This window comes from Sinocyclocheilus anshuiensis, unplaced genomic scaffold, assembly GCF_001515605.1.
Source record: "Sinocyclocheilus anshuiensis isolate Anshui unplaced genomic scaffold, SAMN03320099.WGS_v1.1 scaffold256, whole genome shotgun sequence".
Lineage (NCBI taxonomy): Eukaryota > Metazoa > Chordata > Actinopteri > Cypriniformes > Cyprinidae > Sinocyclocheilus > Sinocyclocheilus anshuiensis.
The window spans coordinates 4,986-21,812 of NW_015558587.1; the positions used below are offsets into that span (position 1 = coordinate 4,986).

The following is a 16,827-nucleotide window of genomic DNA, read 5'->3' on the forward strand; positions in this document are numbered from 1 at the left end:
GGTTTTATGTTTACGCAGCGCGATGCAACACAACGCGTAAAAAGACAGTATAAGTCATTATAATCTGTAATTATGTCCCCACTGGATGCAACAAATGCCTCGTTTATATTGGGTTTTAATGTTTTTGTCTCGTCGCTTTGGCCGGGACACGGCATCACAGTATGGTAAGGGGCGTAACATTTCCGTCACATGCGGTATTCGGGCCAATCACAACGCACTGGATAGCTGGACAATCACAGCACACCTCGCTTTTCAGACCGATGAGCTTTGTAAAAAAAACGTGTTTCAGAAAGGCGGGGCATAGAGGAGAAACAATAATGTACAGTAAAATAATGTGTTGTTTGAACCTTAAAACGCATAAACACATTTCATTACACCAAATAATGTTCTTTTTAGCAACATCATATGACCCCTTTAACTCGTTTGAATCATTCCACACCTTGTATGTATCTTGTGCTACATAAATCATATCTCAATCTTGCTGCTTCAGTTTAGAGACTTGTCAGTGAGATCTATTGACTTGGACCTGTAAATAACCACCAAGAAAACCATGTGAACCACATAGTGATGCCCTGGCCACCACCCACAACACCTTGCCATTGTTTAAGTCAAGCACCACTCACATTTTCATCACAAAACATACAAATCTAGTTTTCCATGTATACTTCTTATATTTTTCTGTATTCTTTGATCTCCTCTTATTTATATACTCATCTCATTGACGTAATGTTCCTGTCATTCATGTAAACTAGGGCTGCACGATAAATCGCATGCGATATTTAATGCGCATCTTGTCAGAAAGCCGGTTCTGTAATCAGCGGTAAATCTCCATCACCTGCGGGCTTTCACATTGAGCAGCATTAACTACACAGAGGTGATGGAGATTTACCGCTGATTACAGAACCGGCTTTACTGATAAGATGCGCATTAAATATCGCATGCGATTTATCGTGCAGCCCTAATGTAAACCTTTTGTTTGTTCTTCATTGATGCCCCATCTTTGCATACTTCACGTCACGTCTAAAAAAAAATTCAGGTAACCAAATAGAGGTCGACCAATATTGGATTTTGCCAGTATGATAACCTATATGGGGGGGGGGGGATTAATTGTGTGATGCCTTCCTAATTAATCGCAGATAGCTTTTAAAAGCATGCAAGTCATCAAAGCTACAGGAGTTCAGTATACAGTATATGAAATCCTGTGTGCAGTCTATTGTGCAACCAAAAATCACAATAATATCTATTAAAAAGATGATACTGTACATAATTATTGTGGCCAATAATATCTGCAGTCAGCATTTGCTCACCATAAACGTCCAGTAATCTGGTATTATATTAAAACAAAAAAATTTCACTTTTCAGTCAGAGTTAGCAGAACTCAATACATAAATTATTTATTTATTTAAATAATTATTACTATTTATTGAAATCTAAATAATTATATAAATGAAATCAATATTGAAACCGACATTTTTTCCTAATATCAAAGAGTTTCAAAAGCCATTATTGATACTGATTATTTGGCAAAAGTGATAAATCAGTCGACCTCTAAACTTAAAATCCTAATGTTATACAGGCCTGCAGCATTTCTCTCTCGTCTGTCTCAGTAAGCTGAGCTGCTAATGACTGTCCTGTCTGTCTTCAGAGGGGGTGATTGTTGCATGTGTGTGAATTTTGTTTTCTGTTTTTATTTCCTGGTTCTCTGTGCCACCACCAACTCCTGCACCTTTAATCTACCAGTACTTGGGTACAGAGATAAACTATTCACTCACTCAAACCAAAAAGCTCCAGCTAAGGGAAGAATTCACAATCAAGGTATAGTTTCTGTTTTACTTATTCTCACTAACCTAATCCATACTTGACTTAATCCATGTTCTCAGCCTCTCTTTGACCTCTGTCCATGCCTCTGTAGTGTCTGAAAGTCATACTACAATGAGGTTACCACTGACTTTTCTGGTTTCCTGAAGTAAACTTTAGGCTGAAGGCACACAAAATTTAGTCGCACAGGCAGAAAAAATGGTCGCAGTCTGGAGTCCTGAATATTAAAGTTCATAAGTGCAGCGCTGCTTTGTTTACAGCGGAAAAATCTCATTTTGTTAAAAAAAAATCGTGAATCGAATCGAATCGCGAGTTGAGTGAATCATTACATCCCTAGTTTTGCTGCTTAATATTTTTGTGGAAACCATGATACGCTTCCACTGAAAGGTTTGGAGAAAGCAATATAATATGTATGGAAATTAATACTTACATTCAACAAGGGATTAATGTATCACAGTTTCCACAAAAATATGAAGCAGCAAAAACTATATTCATCATTGATAATAGTAAGAACCATTATTAACTATTATTAATAATTGAGCACCAAAATCATATTAGAATTATTTCTGAAGGATCATGTGACGGCTGGATTAATGATGCTGAAAATTCAGCTTTGATCATAGAAATAAATTTCATTTTAAAATATATTCAAATGGAATATATATATATATATACAGTATACAGGTGCATCTCAATAAATTAGAATGTCGTGGAAAAGTTCATTTATTTCAGTAATTCAACTCAAATTGTGAAACTTGTTACATACAATTGTGAATGTATTAAATAAATTCAATGCACACAGACTGAAGTAGTTTAAGTCTTTGGTTCAACAGCCATCATTTAAAGTTCTTCACACTCCCTACCCCTTACATGTTTTTTTTAATGTGGCTAATTTGATTATGATTTTAAGCTACTAATAAGTGTATAGTACTCTAAGCACATTTTAGCACAGCTGAGTTTGTCCGTCCTTGATATTAGTTACGATGGTTTGTTTTTACAAAGCAATTTTTGTAATCCTGCCTAACCTGTTCACACACATCTGTTGTATCCCCTCTCTCTGAAAGGTGTGTGGGCTAGTCTGCGCTCTAGCAGCAGATTCATCCAGCATCCCGCTGCTGCCGACATGGGCACGCAGTTGGCTGGCAAGGGTCTGGCGCCCCCTACAGGCATTGAGAACCTCCAGGCCCAACTCCTCAAGCATCAAGCTGCTCTCTACATCTTTGGCGAAAAGTCTCATCTCAGGGTAAAGATGTTACACTTACTATGAGTTCTTCGAGAGAAGAAGCTAAGGATTTGATGCTGACCTTGTGTGATGAACCTTTTATGGGGAAGAAGTGTTCATTTCTAAATAGCCTTTTTTCATTTTTGTGTTGGAAGTGTACCAGGTCATATCACCCTGAAATACTTGGACAGCGTTCTCCCCAGCGCATAATAAATTCATGACTAGATAAGGACCTCATAATAGCCATTTATAAAAGCTCTGATTTATTGACACAATTTGTCTGTTTTTGCTGAAATTATATTACATTTGGATGCCTGAAGGAACTTTGTGTTACATTTTACCTTTTAGATAATGTGTTTCTTTAATATTCAATGTAAAAAAAATGAAAATTAATAGTTGGAATAAATCAGCCCTGTGGTTGACAGTTAAGTAAACTCTAAGTTATTTGGCTGGTCCTACTCAGTACATTAACTGTCTGTTTTGAATTTTTGTTGTTGCCTGTGAAGTGGAAATTTAATTTCATCCACAATGAGTAAAATAATTAGTCTGCTCAAAATTATAGTCTTGGATACAATGATAAAACCTTATTGAAATACAAATGTGTGACTCTGGTCTGGAAACAAGCAAAACTTCTACACAACGTTCTACCAAGAGGCATAATCCAAATGTTTGTTTCTATGCTCTGTTATTTCCAGAAATGAAACAAAACAAAATTAAAAGTTTGTACCAAATGCTTTTCCATGACAGGGCTTAAGACTGGACTCAGCACTGAACTGTGAACTGGTGCCGGTAGAGTTTGCAGACACAAAACAGGTGAAGGGGTCCTTCAAGAAGCTTCTAAGAGCGTGTGCACCCAGTTCCATGTCCTCAGACACAGAGGACTCGTTCCTTAAGGTTCTGGAGGAGAGCGAATGGATGCTACAGGTTAGCATGACCTCTGAACACACATTCCCTTAGTATTAAAACTACCCCTGCACCTTCCCCTTATTGTGACTCACAGTGGCCTATATCTTAAGAAAACCAGAAACAGGTTGGCCTGTGTGACTCTGACCCTTTTGAAAAGTCTTTCCTTAAAACTAGTCACCCATGGGAAACCATACAACACAAAGATGGGAAAATTGCATGACACAATTCAAGCAAAATAAAGTTGCTTACCACTCTAAAACCCATGCACTCACAAAACCCTTTGGCCTTATGGTCCACTGTGTCTCAGACACTAAAACAATATTATCTGTAAGGATCTCTGCCAAGACACTCTGAGAGCTCTTAGTCAGCAGTGTGCACAGCAGTGTTACAATAAATGCACAGGAATTGCTAAACTTCGAATGTGTTGTTTTGTACTTTGTATCTGTGTGTTCAACAGCTACACAAACTGCTGCAGCTGGCTCTGGTTGTGGTGGAATTGCTGGACAGTGGATCATCTGTACTAGTTAGTCTTGAGGATGGCTGGGACATTACCACTCAGGTGAGCATCGTCTCACACACGTGTGCTATAGCATGTGACAATTTAACAGTCCTATTCCATCTGCTTTTTAGATGCTTGTTTTAGAGCAGGGGTGCCCAACCCTGTTCCTGGAGATCTACCTTCCTGCAGAGTTCAGCTCCAACCCTGCTCAAACACAGCTTAACCAGCTAATTAGGATCTGAAGGAGCACTTGATAATTACAGACAGGTGTGTTTGATCAGGGTTGGAACTGAACTCTGAAGGAAGGTAGTTGTGCACCCCTGTTTTATATAAAATGTTTTATAACAGTATCAGGATCCAGAAATGACAATGTTGATGTTATATTTTGATTTTTCACCATTAAAACTATTCAATGGATATGTTTAAATAATACACTTTAAACATTACCTGAAACCTCTCACCCCTGTTCATCTGAGTCGATCTGAATTCTGGAGAGTCGATGAAAGCATTGGTGTACTGTTTTAGAGCCTTGTCTTTGCCTATTATCGGATTTAAATATTATTCACCTTGTTAAGGCAATACATGGAGTTGCCAACACAATTTTGAAACAGGATTCCCAATGCATCTTCAATCATATTTCATTGTTCAAAAAATAATGATATCCAGTTTCCTTAAAAACAGCTTATAGCAGATAGTTTCACCCCAAACTTCGGCCATTGGTTGGACCAAAAGTTCACGTGTCAGTCAATAAAAACAGTAATGGGAATGTCAACCTACAAATGCCTAACAGTCATCTTTACACCTTAAAGTTTTTTTTTAAATGTCTATTTTGAATTGAAACTTTAATTTTGTTATGCTGTTACAGCAGAGACATTTTTGCGGTCACAGCTCAGATTTTCCATGCTGACTTGATCAGTTAACTGTCATTAGAAACAGAATTGTGTTCTCTGAGTGTCAGCTGGGGTTGTTAAATGTAGCTGTGGTCAGAATCATGCACGTGTCTGAACAAGTCTATTCCTGCTTCTTGACCATTTTGCCATTCTCTCTGTAGGCCTGATCTGATGTACTCATCTAAATAGGCTCCATATGTCTGGCTTTGTAGGAGAGAACAGAATCACATTGTTGTCACATGACCATGCTTTCAGTCTTGGAAGGTGTTGTGATATTGCTTACTGCTTTGTGAAATTGCTCCAATAATGCTTACAATAATTATATTTCTATAACTCATTGAAACAGGCTCTGTAGAAATTCTGCCTTTGGTTATAGCAAAGCTTTACATGTAACATTTACATTTTATTCTCTAGCAGACATATTTTTGAAGTGGTATTCACAATGCATTATTGATTATAAATAATTTTGTTCCACATAAACTGGAAGTTTATTACTGGAAACTGCAACAGGTTTTTACTTCAGCATTTTGATGTTTTTCAGAGTAAAACGGAAAACTGAATAATAGACGGGGCTTGATTTTAAAGAACCTCCTCACCATATGTGACCCTGGACCACAAAACCAGTCTTAAGTGTCAATTTTTCGAAGACCATCTGAAATGTATGGTTTGTTAGGATATGACAATATTTGGCATAGTCAACTGAAGACTTAAGGTTTTGTGGTCCAGGGTCACATATGTAGCTTGCAGAAGACTGATGTTTGGTGGGGAGTTGTTAAAGGGATAGTTTACCAAAAAATGAAAATTCTGTCATTAATTACTCACCCTCATGTCGTTCCAAACCCGTAAGACCTTCGTTCATCTTCAGAACACAAATTAAGATATTTTTTATGAAATCTGAGAGCTTTCTGACCCTGCAGACAGCAAGGGTAGTACCACGATCAAGGACCAGAAAGGTAGTAAGGACATGTAAAAATAGTCCATGTGACATCAGTGGTTCAACCGTAATTTAATGAAGCTATGAGAAAACATTTTGTCTGCAAAAAAATAAAAATAAATAACAACTTAATTCAACTATTTCTTCTCTTCCGTGTTGGTCTTCGATGCGCGTTCATGAGAATACCCATGACGCATGCTTGTGGTGCTGCTGAAGCAGGAGCCGCTGTTCTTGCATAGAATGGCCATCTCTCTTAGTTCATCGTCTCTATATTCTGGTTCAAATAAGTAGGGCTGGGCAAAAAATTGCAAGTCATCCTCTCAGTCGAAATCTTCAGACATGTTTACATAAACAAGGCACAGCGCTTCTGGGTTCTGCGTCAGAACACCGGCTCCTGCATCAGCAGCACCACACGCATGCGTCGTGTTACTCTCGTGAACGCACGTCGAAGACTGACATGGAAGAGAAGAAATTGTCGAATAAGTCGTTATTTTTGTTTTCTTTGCACACAAAAAGTATTCTTGTAGCTTCATAAAATTACGGTTGAACATGGACTATTTTATTGATGTCCTTGCTACCTTTCTGGGCCTTCAACGTGGTAGTTGTGTTACTGTCTATGCAGGGTCAGAAAGCGCTCGGATTTCATCAAAAATATCTTAATTTGTGTTCCAAAGATGAACAAAGGTTTTACAGGTTTGGATCGACATGAGGGTGAGTTATTCATGGCAGAATTTTCATTTTTGAGTGAATTCTCCCTTTAAGTATGTTCTGCCCAAACTGTCAAACAGTCGTCTTCAGAGAAGTAATGCCATTACAGAGTGAAAGCAAATTTTCAGATTTTGGCTAATGAGTGTGAAAAAAAAACTTTTTTTCCTGTGGATTAATTGTTAACCACAAGATTATTCATGTAGTAAGTAGTGCTGTCAAACAATTAATCGCGATTAATCGCATCCAAAATAAAAGTTTTTGTTAACATAATATATGCGCGTGTACTGTGTATATTTATTATGTATATGGCCATATACATATAACTGGCCCCCCGACTGAGTCTGGTTTCTCCCAAGGTTTTTTCTCCATTCTGTCACCGATGGAGTTTTGGTTCCTTGCCGCTGTCGCCTCTGGCTTGCTTAGTTGGGGACACTTCATTTCCAGCGATACCGTTGACTTGATTGCAAAGATACTATTTAAACTGAGCTGGATGTTGACATCACTGAATTCAATGATGAACTGTCTTTAACTGAAAAATTTGTGTTTACTATTGTCATTTTGCATTATTGACACTATTTTCCTAATTAATGCTGTTCAGTTGCTTTGACACAATCTGTATTGTTAAAAGCGCTATATAAATAAAGGTGACTTGACTTGACTTGACTTATATATAGATACACTCACATACAGCATATATTTTAGAAATGTTTACATGCATATACATTTCTATATATTCTTATATTTTATATTATATTTAAATATATTTAATATATAAACATAACACATTTTTCTTAAATATATACATGCATGTGTTTGTATTTATAAATACATAATAAATATACATAGCACAAACACATATATTATGTAAACAAAAACTTTTATTTTGGATGCGATTAATCACGATTAATCGTTTGACAGCACTAGTAGTAAGTAAATAGGGTCAATTACTATTTTCATGCAGACCTTAAGTAATTGTGACAAACTTAATGCTTAATGTACAGAATATTGCAGTTAAGAGGTTGCCACATGGAGAAAGCTCCCAGGCAGAGTTCTGATGGTAAATGTTTTTGTCAGGTAAAAGCTGTTGGGATGTGTGAGTTGTGACAGTCACTGATACACGTATTGGGTCAGCAAGGGTTAAATCCAATAGGGCCAGCATTTACTTATACTGGGTACTTCTCAAGTATTGGCCCGTGTTTGTAACTCATTACATTCCTCTCTTCCTCTCTGTTGTTTCTGTAGGTGGTTTCCCTTGTGCAGGTGCTCAGTGATCCATTCTACAGGACCTTAGAGGGCTTTCAGGTGCTTTTGGAGAAAGAGTGGCTGTCTTTTGGCCACAAATTCAGCCAACGTGGCAACCTGACCCCCAGCAGCCAGGGCAGTGGCTTCACTCCCATCTTCCTCCAGTTTCTTGACTGTGTCCATCAGGCAAGTTGACTATATAAGCAGTCGTGTAACAGACACCTTTATCCAAAGTAACCTGGGGTTACTTGCCTTGCTGAAGGAGATAATGATCTTGCTTCTTGAACCAGCAATCTTCTGATGTTTTCCATTATCTGCGGTGGTGGAATCGTAGTGGTTAAAGATCTGGGCTGGAAACCCAAAGGCTGTAGGTTCAAACCACAGATGGAATGACTCATGAACCCCATGACCATTTTGCATTTGAGCAAGACACCTTAACCCCAGGCTGCACCAAATGGGACTGTCCATGTTCATTTTGGATAAGTGTGTGCTAAATAACAAATAACCAATTGCTCCATCTCTCTTTTTCACACACTGCCCAGAATCACTTCATAACTCCCGATCTCTGTCTCTCACACCACCCTTCTCTTGTTCCCACCGTGCTTCGTCCATGAGCTCACAGCATTCCTGCAGCGTCCAGCCAGAAGGAGGAGGACGAGAAAGACTCAGCTGTCAGAATGCATGCTCTAGCTTTTCTTTTGCAATCCCCATGGTGGGCAAGTAATTTAGACAGAGCTGCTCCTTCGGCACATCTACCTACCCCCAACCCCCTTTGAAATGATCGTACACAGATGGTGTTTAACCTGCGGCCAGCATTGTCCTGGCTGGAGTGTTTCGCCATCACCTCCCAACATCGGCAAGTTTAGCACAACCGGTGGAAAACTCCAATTTTGGGGTTTCTGTTCAGTCTGTGCTACATTAAGTAAAGGGCAGGAAAAGTTTTTCTCCCTCCAGAGACAACGCGCACCACTCCCATGCGTTTACAGACATTTATTGTTTTTAGGCATATGTGATGAAATCAAGGCGTAGAGCATTTGAATGACCCAGCGGAGGTCCGGCAATGTCAGACCACAGAAATATAGTGAAAGCATCTGAAAATAGAAGTGTCTCATCTTAGAGGCAGCTGTTGTTTTTGCCAGGAAGTCCAGGTGGCCTCGAGTGTGAGAACTTTGCAAGCTCTTCTGTCTACATCCTGTTGGCTGTACATTACCACATTATGTCCCTCCTGCTGCTGTTATTTTTGTATTTTTAAATTCCCTTCAACTAATAATTTCCTGGGCGTTTACTAATCATTATTATATTTGTTGAATCGCTGTAGCAGTGAAATAAGGCCAAAAAGCTTCTCTAGTGTGACACATTGACTTTCTTATTCCAGGTTCATTACCAGTACCCCCTTGAGTTTGAGTTTAATCAATACTATCTGAAGTTTCTGGCATACCACTACATCTCCAATCGCTTCAAAAACTTCCTTCTGGATTCGGACTATGAGCGCCTGGAGCATGGTGTGTATGCACAACTCCTCATGTCATTCTTTAAGAAGAAACACACATTCCACCACAAAACAGTATTTGTCTTTTTGTATTGCCATAATTACATTATTGTGCAAATGTTTTTCAGCTGTGTTCTTCAAATAAACAAGGCTTTGAATGCCTGTATAGTATTACAACAGACACGTGCAGTCTTGCTCAGAAAAGTTTTACCTACCTGTAGCAGCCCTGATGACCTTTGGAAGCACTTCTTTTAAGTGCTGCTAGTCTTATCAGACTTGGCTTCTGATATTTTGTTTCACACCTTATCACATTGCTCTGAGTAATGTGTAATTTCACAAGTTCTTCTTTGTGTCTCCTCACTAAAGGCACATTGTTTGAGGACAAAGGAGAAAAGCAGTCCAAGAGAGGAATCTGTATCTGGGAGTGTATCAACCGAATGCACCACAAGAGCCCTCTCTTCTTCAACTACCTGTACAGTCCCTCAGAGACGGAGGTAAAGAGTCTATCTGGGTGTGTGCAGAGGTACCAGACAGCTCTAATGGCCTTTACCCTAGAGCACTCTGCTTAAAGTTTATGTTGACTACCAGTCCCAAACATGCTGACGTCTTTTGCCAGATCGCATTCACAGTGAAGGATAGTTCCCCACAATTGCAAAACAGCCTCTGACCTTATAAAGCAGTCTTGTTACAAGTGAATCAGGTGGTGACAGTCTATAAAAAACAAAACTTGAATGGGAAAGTGCCCTATCCTCAAATCCAGGCTTGAGTGAAAGTTGTTTTTAACATAGGTTTCTTCTCACTGGCAGTCATCCCCTGACAGTTTCAAAATGAGTGAATCAGTTCAGCGAGTCACCCATAGCCCAACAAAAACATGTTTTATGAAGTTTAGTGAGAGCAAAGGGCCCTGTGGGCTGTTTCTTCTTTCTTCCCCATTCCTTTCTTACAACCAAACACTGGAGAGGGTCACACGTTCTAATCTTGAGACTGTGAGATTTTAAGGTTAGGAAAGAACAAGCATCATGCTTCTTCCAACTTAAAAGTTCTGTAAGTGTGCTAGAGCTGAAATAATCCAATCAACAGAAAAAAATGAAGCATGTAAATACTTAAATCTATATGTTTTATGTTTTGCATATGTTTTCAGTCTCACAAACGTGCGTATGTATATTTACATTTTCCGGACTGTTCAGTAAAGGAGACTGAATATTTTGGTCTTCTGATGATATGTCAGCTTTTTTTTTTAGCGCCGACGACATTATCACAGTGGCTTTCTCTGGTTCTGTATACGCTAAAATTTCCTTCAGAATGCTTGTAATGAACATGTAAATGACTATGTGAATCAGATTGTAACACTCATATAAACTGAACTTTCATAATTTGAAATCGGATGGATTTGTTCCGATTGACAAAAATGAGTGCATGTAAACATGCATAATGGTAGGACAATACCTTCATAGGGTAAGATTTTGGAAAGAGGGAGGGCGACTAATTCAGTGGCTAATTCTGGCAGAAATTCTACAGTGACTAATATTGCTTACAGCGCCTTTATGTAAAGTCAGAACTGAAAAATCCAACAAATAATGATTCCTTTGTTTTCCCTTTAGGTGGTGTTGAAACCGCTGATTTCGATCCCCAATCTGGCGACATGGGAGTTCTACACTGGAGAGGCGCTGTCCACAGGCCCCTCTTATGACTGGTGTATGCTCGCGATGCGCTCACAGAGCACAGAAGAGTCAGACACCATTGCCACCACCAAGAGGAGGATCGTCTGGCCATGTTACAGCAGTGTCAGCCGTGCCCAACCTGATGCCATCACCAAACTCTTGGCTGTGAGTCCATATGTCTTTGTCCTTTAATAGTTTCTCACCAAGTCCTTATCCTCCCGCAATCAAAGTGAAAATGTTACATGATGCAGTAAAATTGCAGCCGATCAAAGGAGCGAAGGGATGCGTCTATCAGAAGAGTGAGTAGTAGTTTTCTCTGCTTGCACCACGCAGCTGAAAAAATTCTAAACATACCTTGTATTTTTCACACCATGCTTTTTCATGATTTTACTTGTGGATTTGTCCATTCAGTGTTTCTGAACTTCTCAAAGCACAATCTGTATCTACTCATCCATTTTTGATGTTATCTGTGAATAGCATGAATTATACTAGCTACTATAACGCAAGCAACCATCAAAAACATAGCACTGCTTGCTTGGTAGGACAAAAATATCAAAGCAGAACCCAAATATTTCCTGGTTGATCAAAGGCACCAGTAAAGGGAAGCCTTTAAAATGGATTTGTGTTGTTGCAGGACATTGAGAGGCTGGAGGGAGAACTGGGACAGCAGTCTGAGCCCTGGCACACCACGCTGGAGAAGGTGCGAGACAGCATCCAAGAAGACCTCAAACAGGAGGGCAATGTGAGTGCTGCTTCTCTGTCCAGCTATTTTAGTTCCACTTTGCTTCACAAATGTAGCCTCAACTGGCATTTCTTACTTACCTGTTTTGTTTTCCAAATTGTATAATAAATGTGCACACTGTGTACACATTTTTAGGCATGTTTAACATCACACATGTATGCAACATGTATCTATTTCAAGCACATATTAACATTTTAGGATTGATACTGACCCTTAAATCCAGACAATTTGGGGTTTGGATTCTTCTGTGTAAATTAATATTTGAATATCGACCTAAAATTAAATTTTCAGAACAAATCTGTAATGATTCTAAGGGACCAACTCTCAGAAGTCGCTTATTGATGGGGGTTCTTAATAGAAACCCCAATATCACATCACCAGCAAGAGCTGCAGCTTTAAGCTGTAGAAACAAAGCTGCTTATGTATGGCTTGGGGATGCAGTGGTAAAAAGGCCTTAGAAAGCACCAAAGAAGCATCCTTGTTTGTGGATTTTATGTGAGCAAATAGCAAAGTGTCTTCTCCGGATATACTGACCTCATCTCTTGCTCTTTTAATCTCATAGCTGCGGAAACAGTCAGTGTCCATCTCTGGTTTGGTCCCCACCTCCAACCTGCAGGCCTATCAGCGACACTCCATGTTGCACCTACCTGACAGCGACCTCGGAGAAGACAGCAGCCCCACTGCAGTCAACGGGGTTAATCGCAGGGCAGCCACGCTCTACAATCAGTTTACCCCAAAGAATGAAGACAATAGGTAACAATGACAGACAACACTTTTGATACCACTTAATCGAGCTTTATAGAGAAAGCCAACAAGCCATCATTTCTTTTATACAGATCATTTGAGGGAATCCTGTACAAGCGAGGGGCATTACTTAAAGCTTGGAAAGCTAGGTGGTTTGTTCTTGACGTAACAAAACATCAGGTAAGTCGTTTATTACATTTTTGTATTTTGGTCTTTACCTTCATTTATTCATTTATTTGTCATGCATTTTGACCCTATAGCTGAGGTATTATGAGACGGATGAGGATACAAGCTGTCGTGGCTATATTGACCTGGCTGAAGTGGAATCTGTCCTGATTGCCACACCAACTATAGGAGCCCCCAAACACATCAGTGAAAAGGCTTTCTTTGATGTAAGTATTCCACCAGTTAATGAAGCAATGCAGTGCTTGAGGCTGCGCTTTACCCAAGACATTTAGATATACCTAGTCTTGCGTTGCCAGACCTTCAGATTGACAGCAGAAGGTTTTGACTTCATCGCAGCTTTGGCTGGCCAAGAACCACTCAAGAGGCCATCTGACAGACATATAATGCAACCAATCATAGTTCACTTTGTTCAGCATCATATTTGGGGCGTAAAAATGTTAAGTCGATGTCCCTACAATAATACACCACCGTGCAACCAATAAATCATTCATTCAAGAGCGTTGTGCAGAGTCTATGCTGTGACCTTCACGTACTTCTGAAAATTCCGCATTTAGTTGATCCTGATATGCGATCATTGTCACTGTTGTAAACAAAATGGTTTTCTTCCTCCATGAGGGAGTTTGGCATCAGAACAGCTTTGTTTCCAGGCGAACCATTAAAGGATGTGACACATGAAAGAATGCATTCCCCGACTTCAAAACTCCTAAATACTTTCCCATTTTGTGTGCCTTGTGTATCTGACATTCTAAAGTGATGTGACATGTGGCCAAGTATGGTTACCCATACTAGGAACTAGTGCTCTGCATTTAACCCATCCTAAATGCACACACACAGCAGTGAACACACACACACACACCGTGAACACACACCCGGAGCAGTGGGCAGCCATTTATGCTGTGGCACCCGGGGAGCAGTTGGGGGTTCGGTGCCTTGCTCAAGGGCACCTCAGTCATGGTATTGAAGGTGGAAGAGAGCGCTGTACATTCTCTCCCCCCCACCTACAATCCCTGCCGGACCTGAGACCCGAACTCGCAACCATTGGGTTACGAGTCCGACTCTCTAACCATTAGGCCACGACTTCAGCCAGCGGTTCGTGGGCGTGACGTCTGAGGCTGAGACTGAGAACTCCCACCTTCTAAAGAAAAGAGCCAGTCCGTGAAGTCGTTGTGTCACTGCTGCTGCTCCGGTTGTGATGGAAATGCTGTTTCCAGACTCTTGTTTAGGACTGCACGTGTGCATTGACTGGTCCAGCCTGAATTATAAGCTTTTGTTAATGTGAGCACAAGAGACAACATGGGACAGTTCATGTCAGATTTTGTTGCTGGTTTGAAATGTGTTGTTTAAATGTGAGCATGGCAAGCTATTTTTGAGATTGAAGGATTTTCCCATTCAAGTAGATAGGATATGGCCTTGGATGCCTGAAATAGCTGCCTGTAGGCATTGCAAACATGGCCACAGAGTGAACAGACTTCCCTTGAAATGGAATTTGCTGTACTCCCACAGCCGTGACTATACTAACAATAGAAGCACATGGCTGTTGTACCTGTAATAGAAATTGTGTTCCTGTGGCTCAGTGGTAGAGCATTGCGTTAGCAGTGCAAAAGGTTGTGGGTTCGATTCCCAGGGAACACACATACTGGTAAAAAATGTATAACCTGTAAGTTGCTTTTAAGCGTCTGCCAAATGCCTTAAGCTTGAAGAGCTGGTACTTGCCATGTAAAATAAGGTTAATAGTTGGGTGCAGCCACAGTGACATGGTGAACGTGCTGTTACTATGACCAATCAGCATCCATCAGCATGAATAGAAATTTAAAAAGAACAGCATTTTTGTGAAATTGTAACATTATTAGTTTTTGCTGTCACTTTTGATGAAATAAATGCATCATTGCTTAATAGAAGTACATTAAAATCTCTTCTCTCTTTTTCTTTGTCCTTGCAGCTGAAGACCACTAAACGAGTGTACAACTTCTGTGCAGCAGATGCTCAGAGTGCCCAGCTATGGATTGATAAGATCCAGAGCTGCATCTCAGATGCATGAAGCCTTTTTCTTCAGCACCACCTCTCACTGCAGGGAGACTCACTGTGCAATTAGTAGGACCATAGTAAAGCCTTCAGTGCCTGTTGAAAATCCAAAAGACTCCTGAGAAACTGCACCTGAGCAGTGACGTACAAAAGCACTGCCCCGTTCACTAGTCTGTGGAGCTGCATTTCCTGCGTCCCACTACCTGCGCTCAAAAACTTGATCCTGAGCTTCTGTTTCAGGTGATTGGTGAAATGATGCAATGCACTACTCTGATATTTGCTGAACAAACTGCTACATGCAACTAAGACAAAGCAATAGCACTAATCTTAAACTCGGGGTCAAAATAGTAGTGACAAGAGGTGTGTTCTGCAAAACGAAAATACTGTTGCTGCTGTTAAAATGCAAAACAAGCACCAAAATCTGACAAATGTTTAGAAAGATGCACAATGTGTAAAAGGCAAATAATTTGCACTTATTGATATGCACTCCGTACAAAACTGATTTTTAATGACTAGAACAACTAGGCTAAAGGCATTATGTTTTAACAACACATAAAAGCTTGGAGCAGACAACTTTATGCTCTAGTGTGCAAAGTATTTTTTATATATATTTGCAAAAACTTTTTTTTCAGTATGAATGTTATACTCATGCGTAACAGAGTTGTTGTTCTGTAAATTATTTTTTAAGCATTAAAAGTGTCACCTGTGTGTTTTTGTTGAATGGAGAGTCTTATGTACATATATTACAATTTCAGCTTTTTATATTCTGCTGAATATGCTGTTAAATGTTTTTCTAACCTTTTAGTCTAACTTGAAATAAACACTCATATTTATACTTAATTACAGACAATTTACGGACCAAGCAAAGCACTTCCTGCCTGAGATGGTTATCAGTAAGCCGTTTTGTTTGAAATGAAGGGAAGAACACTATATTTCTCCATTCTCTGTGAGGTTATATGTGATTTTGATGGCTTTTTGAGGCACTAAGGTTTTATCCATTTGTTTTGGTAGCATATCTGCAAAGTTTTAAGAAACACGAAAAAATATGAGGCAAGATGTCTGTTACTGAACCTAAAATTATGTTACTGTATGTACAATACTTTGTGGTGCCACTAATGTTTCTGGTTTGTTTACTGTTTTTGGTTATATTTTGTTTTGGGTTTTGCTGTTGTTTGAAATAAATCTAGAGAAGATGAATTACTTTTTGTGACTGTATGACTATATAAATTCTGCATGAACAATAAGACCTATAAAGTATTTTAAGTATGTAAGAATGAAAAAGCTAAATTTTAGGGATGCACGATATATCGGCCACCATATCGGTATCGGCCGATAAATGCTCATTTTTTCTGTTATCGGTATCGGCCCGATAAGAAAATTTGGCCGATATCTTAAAGCCGATAAATAATGCATTATTTCCTTCAGAGACACTTCAGATGCGCGCTGTTCGTTTGCAGCCTTTTGTGCAATTGTACGTTGTATTATTGTGTTTATTTGATGTACAGTGGGTACGGAAAGTATTCAGACCCCCTGGCTTTCAAAAATAAAGAATTATCAGTTATCGGTATCGGCCAAAATCGTTCATATCGGTGCATCCCTACTTAATTTCATATGCTGATGCATCCCTAAAGTGTAAAAATCCTCAAAACAACATTTTTACAGGACATGAGGCAAAAATGCAGACATTTCAGCAATATTGGTTTTTAAAGGGGTCATATGATGTTGCTAAAAATAACATTATTTGGTGTAATGAAATGTGTTTAT

At 39.4% G+C, this 16,827-nt stretch overlaps 1 protein-coding gene across 1 annotated transcript in view; it reads left to right on the top strand.

Moving 5' to 3' along the window:
• Window positions 1-16,201, top strand: part of LOC107679924 (myotubularin-related protein 13-like) — a 20,067-nt gene extending 3,866 nt beyond the window's left edge. The window contains exons 2-14 of the mRNA XM_016475649.1: window positions 1,741-1,815; window positions 2,883-3,061; window positions 3,788-3,964; window positions 4,404-4,505; window positions 8,220-8,405; window positions 9,595-9,721; window positions 10,075-10,202; window positions 11,310-11,534; window positions 12,004-12,111; window positions 12,674-12,864; window positions 12,948-13,035; window positions 13,116-13,247; window positions 14,981-16,201. Coding sequence (XP_016331135.1) covers window positions 1,741-1,815; window positions 2,883-3,061; window positions 3,788-3,964; window positions 4,404-4,505; window positions 8,220-8,405; window positions 9,595-9,721; window positions 10,075-10,202; window positions 11,310-11,534; window positions 12,004-12,111; window positions 12,674-12,864; window positions 12,948-13,035; window positions 13,116-13,247; window positions 14,981-15,079 — 1,817 coding nt within the window. The 3' untranslated portion in view covers window positions 15,080-16,201. The remainder of the gene's footprint in view (window positions 1-1,740; window positions 1,816-2,882; window positions 3,062-3,787; window positions 3,965-4,403; window positions 4,506-8,219; window positions 8,406-9,594; window positions 9,722-10,074; window positions 10,203-11,309; window positions 11,535-12,003; window positions 12,112-12,673; window positions 12,865-12,947; window positions 13,036-13,115; window positions 13,248-14,980) is intronic.
• The last annotated feature ends 626 nt before the right edge of the window (window positions 16,202-16,827 follow it).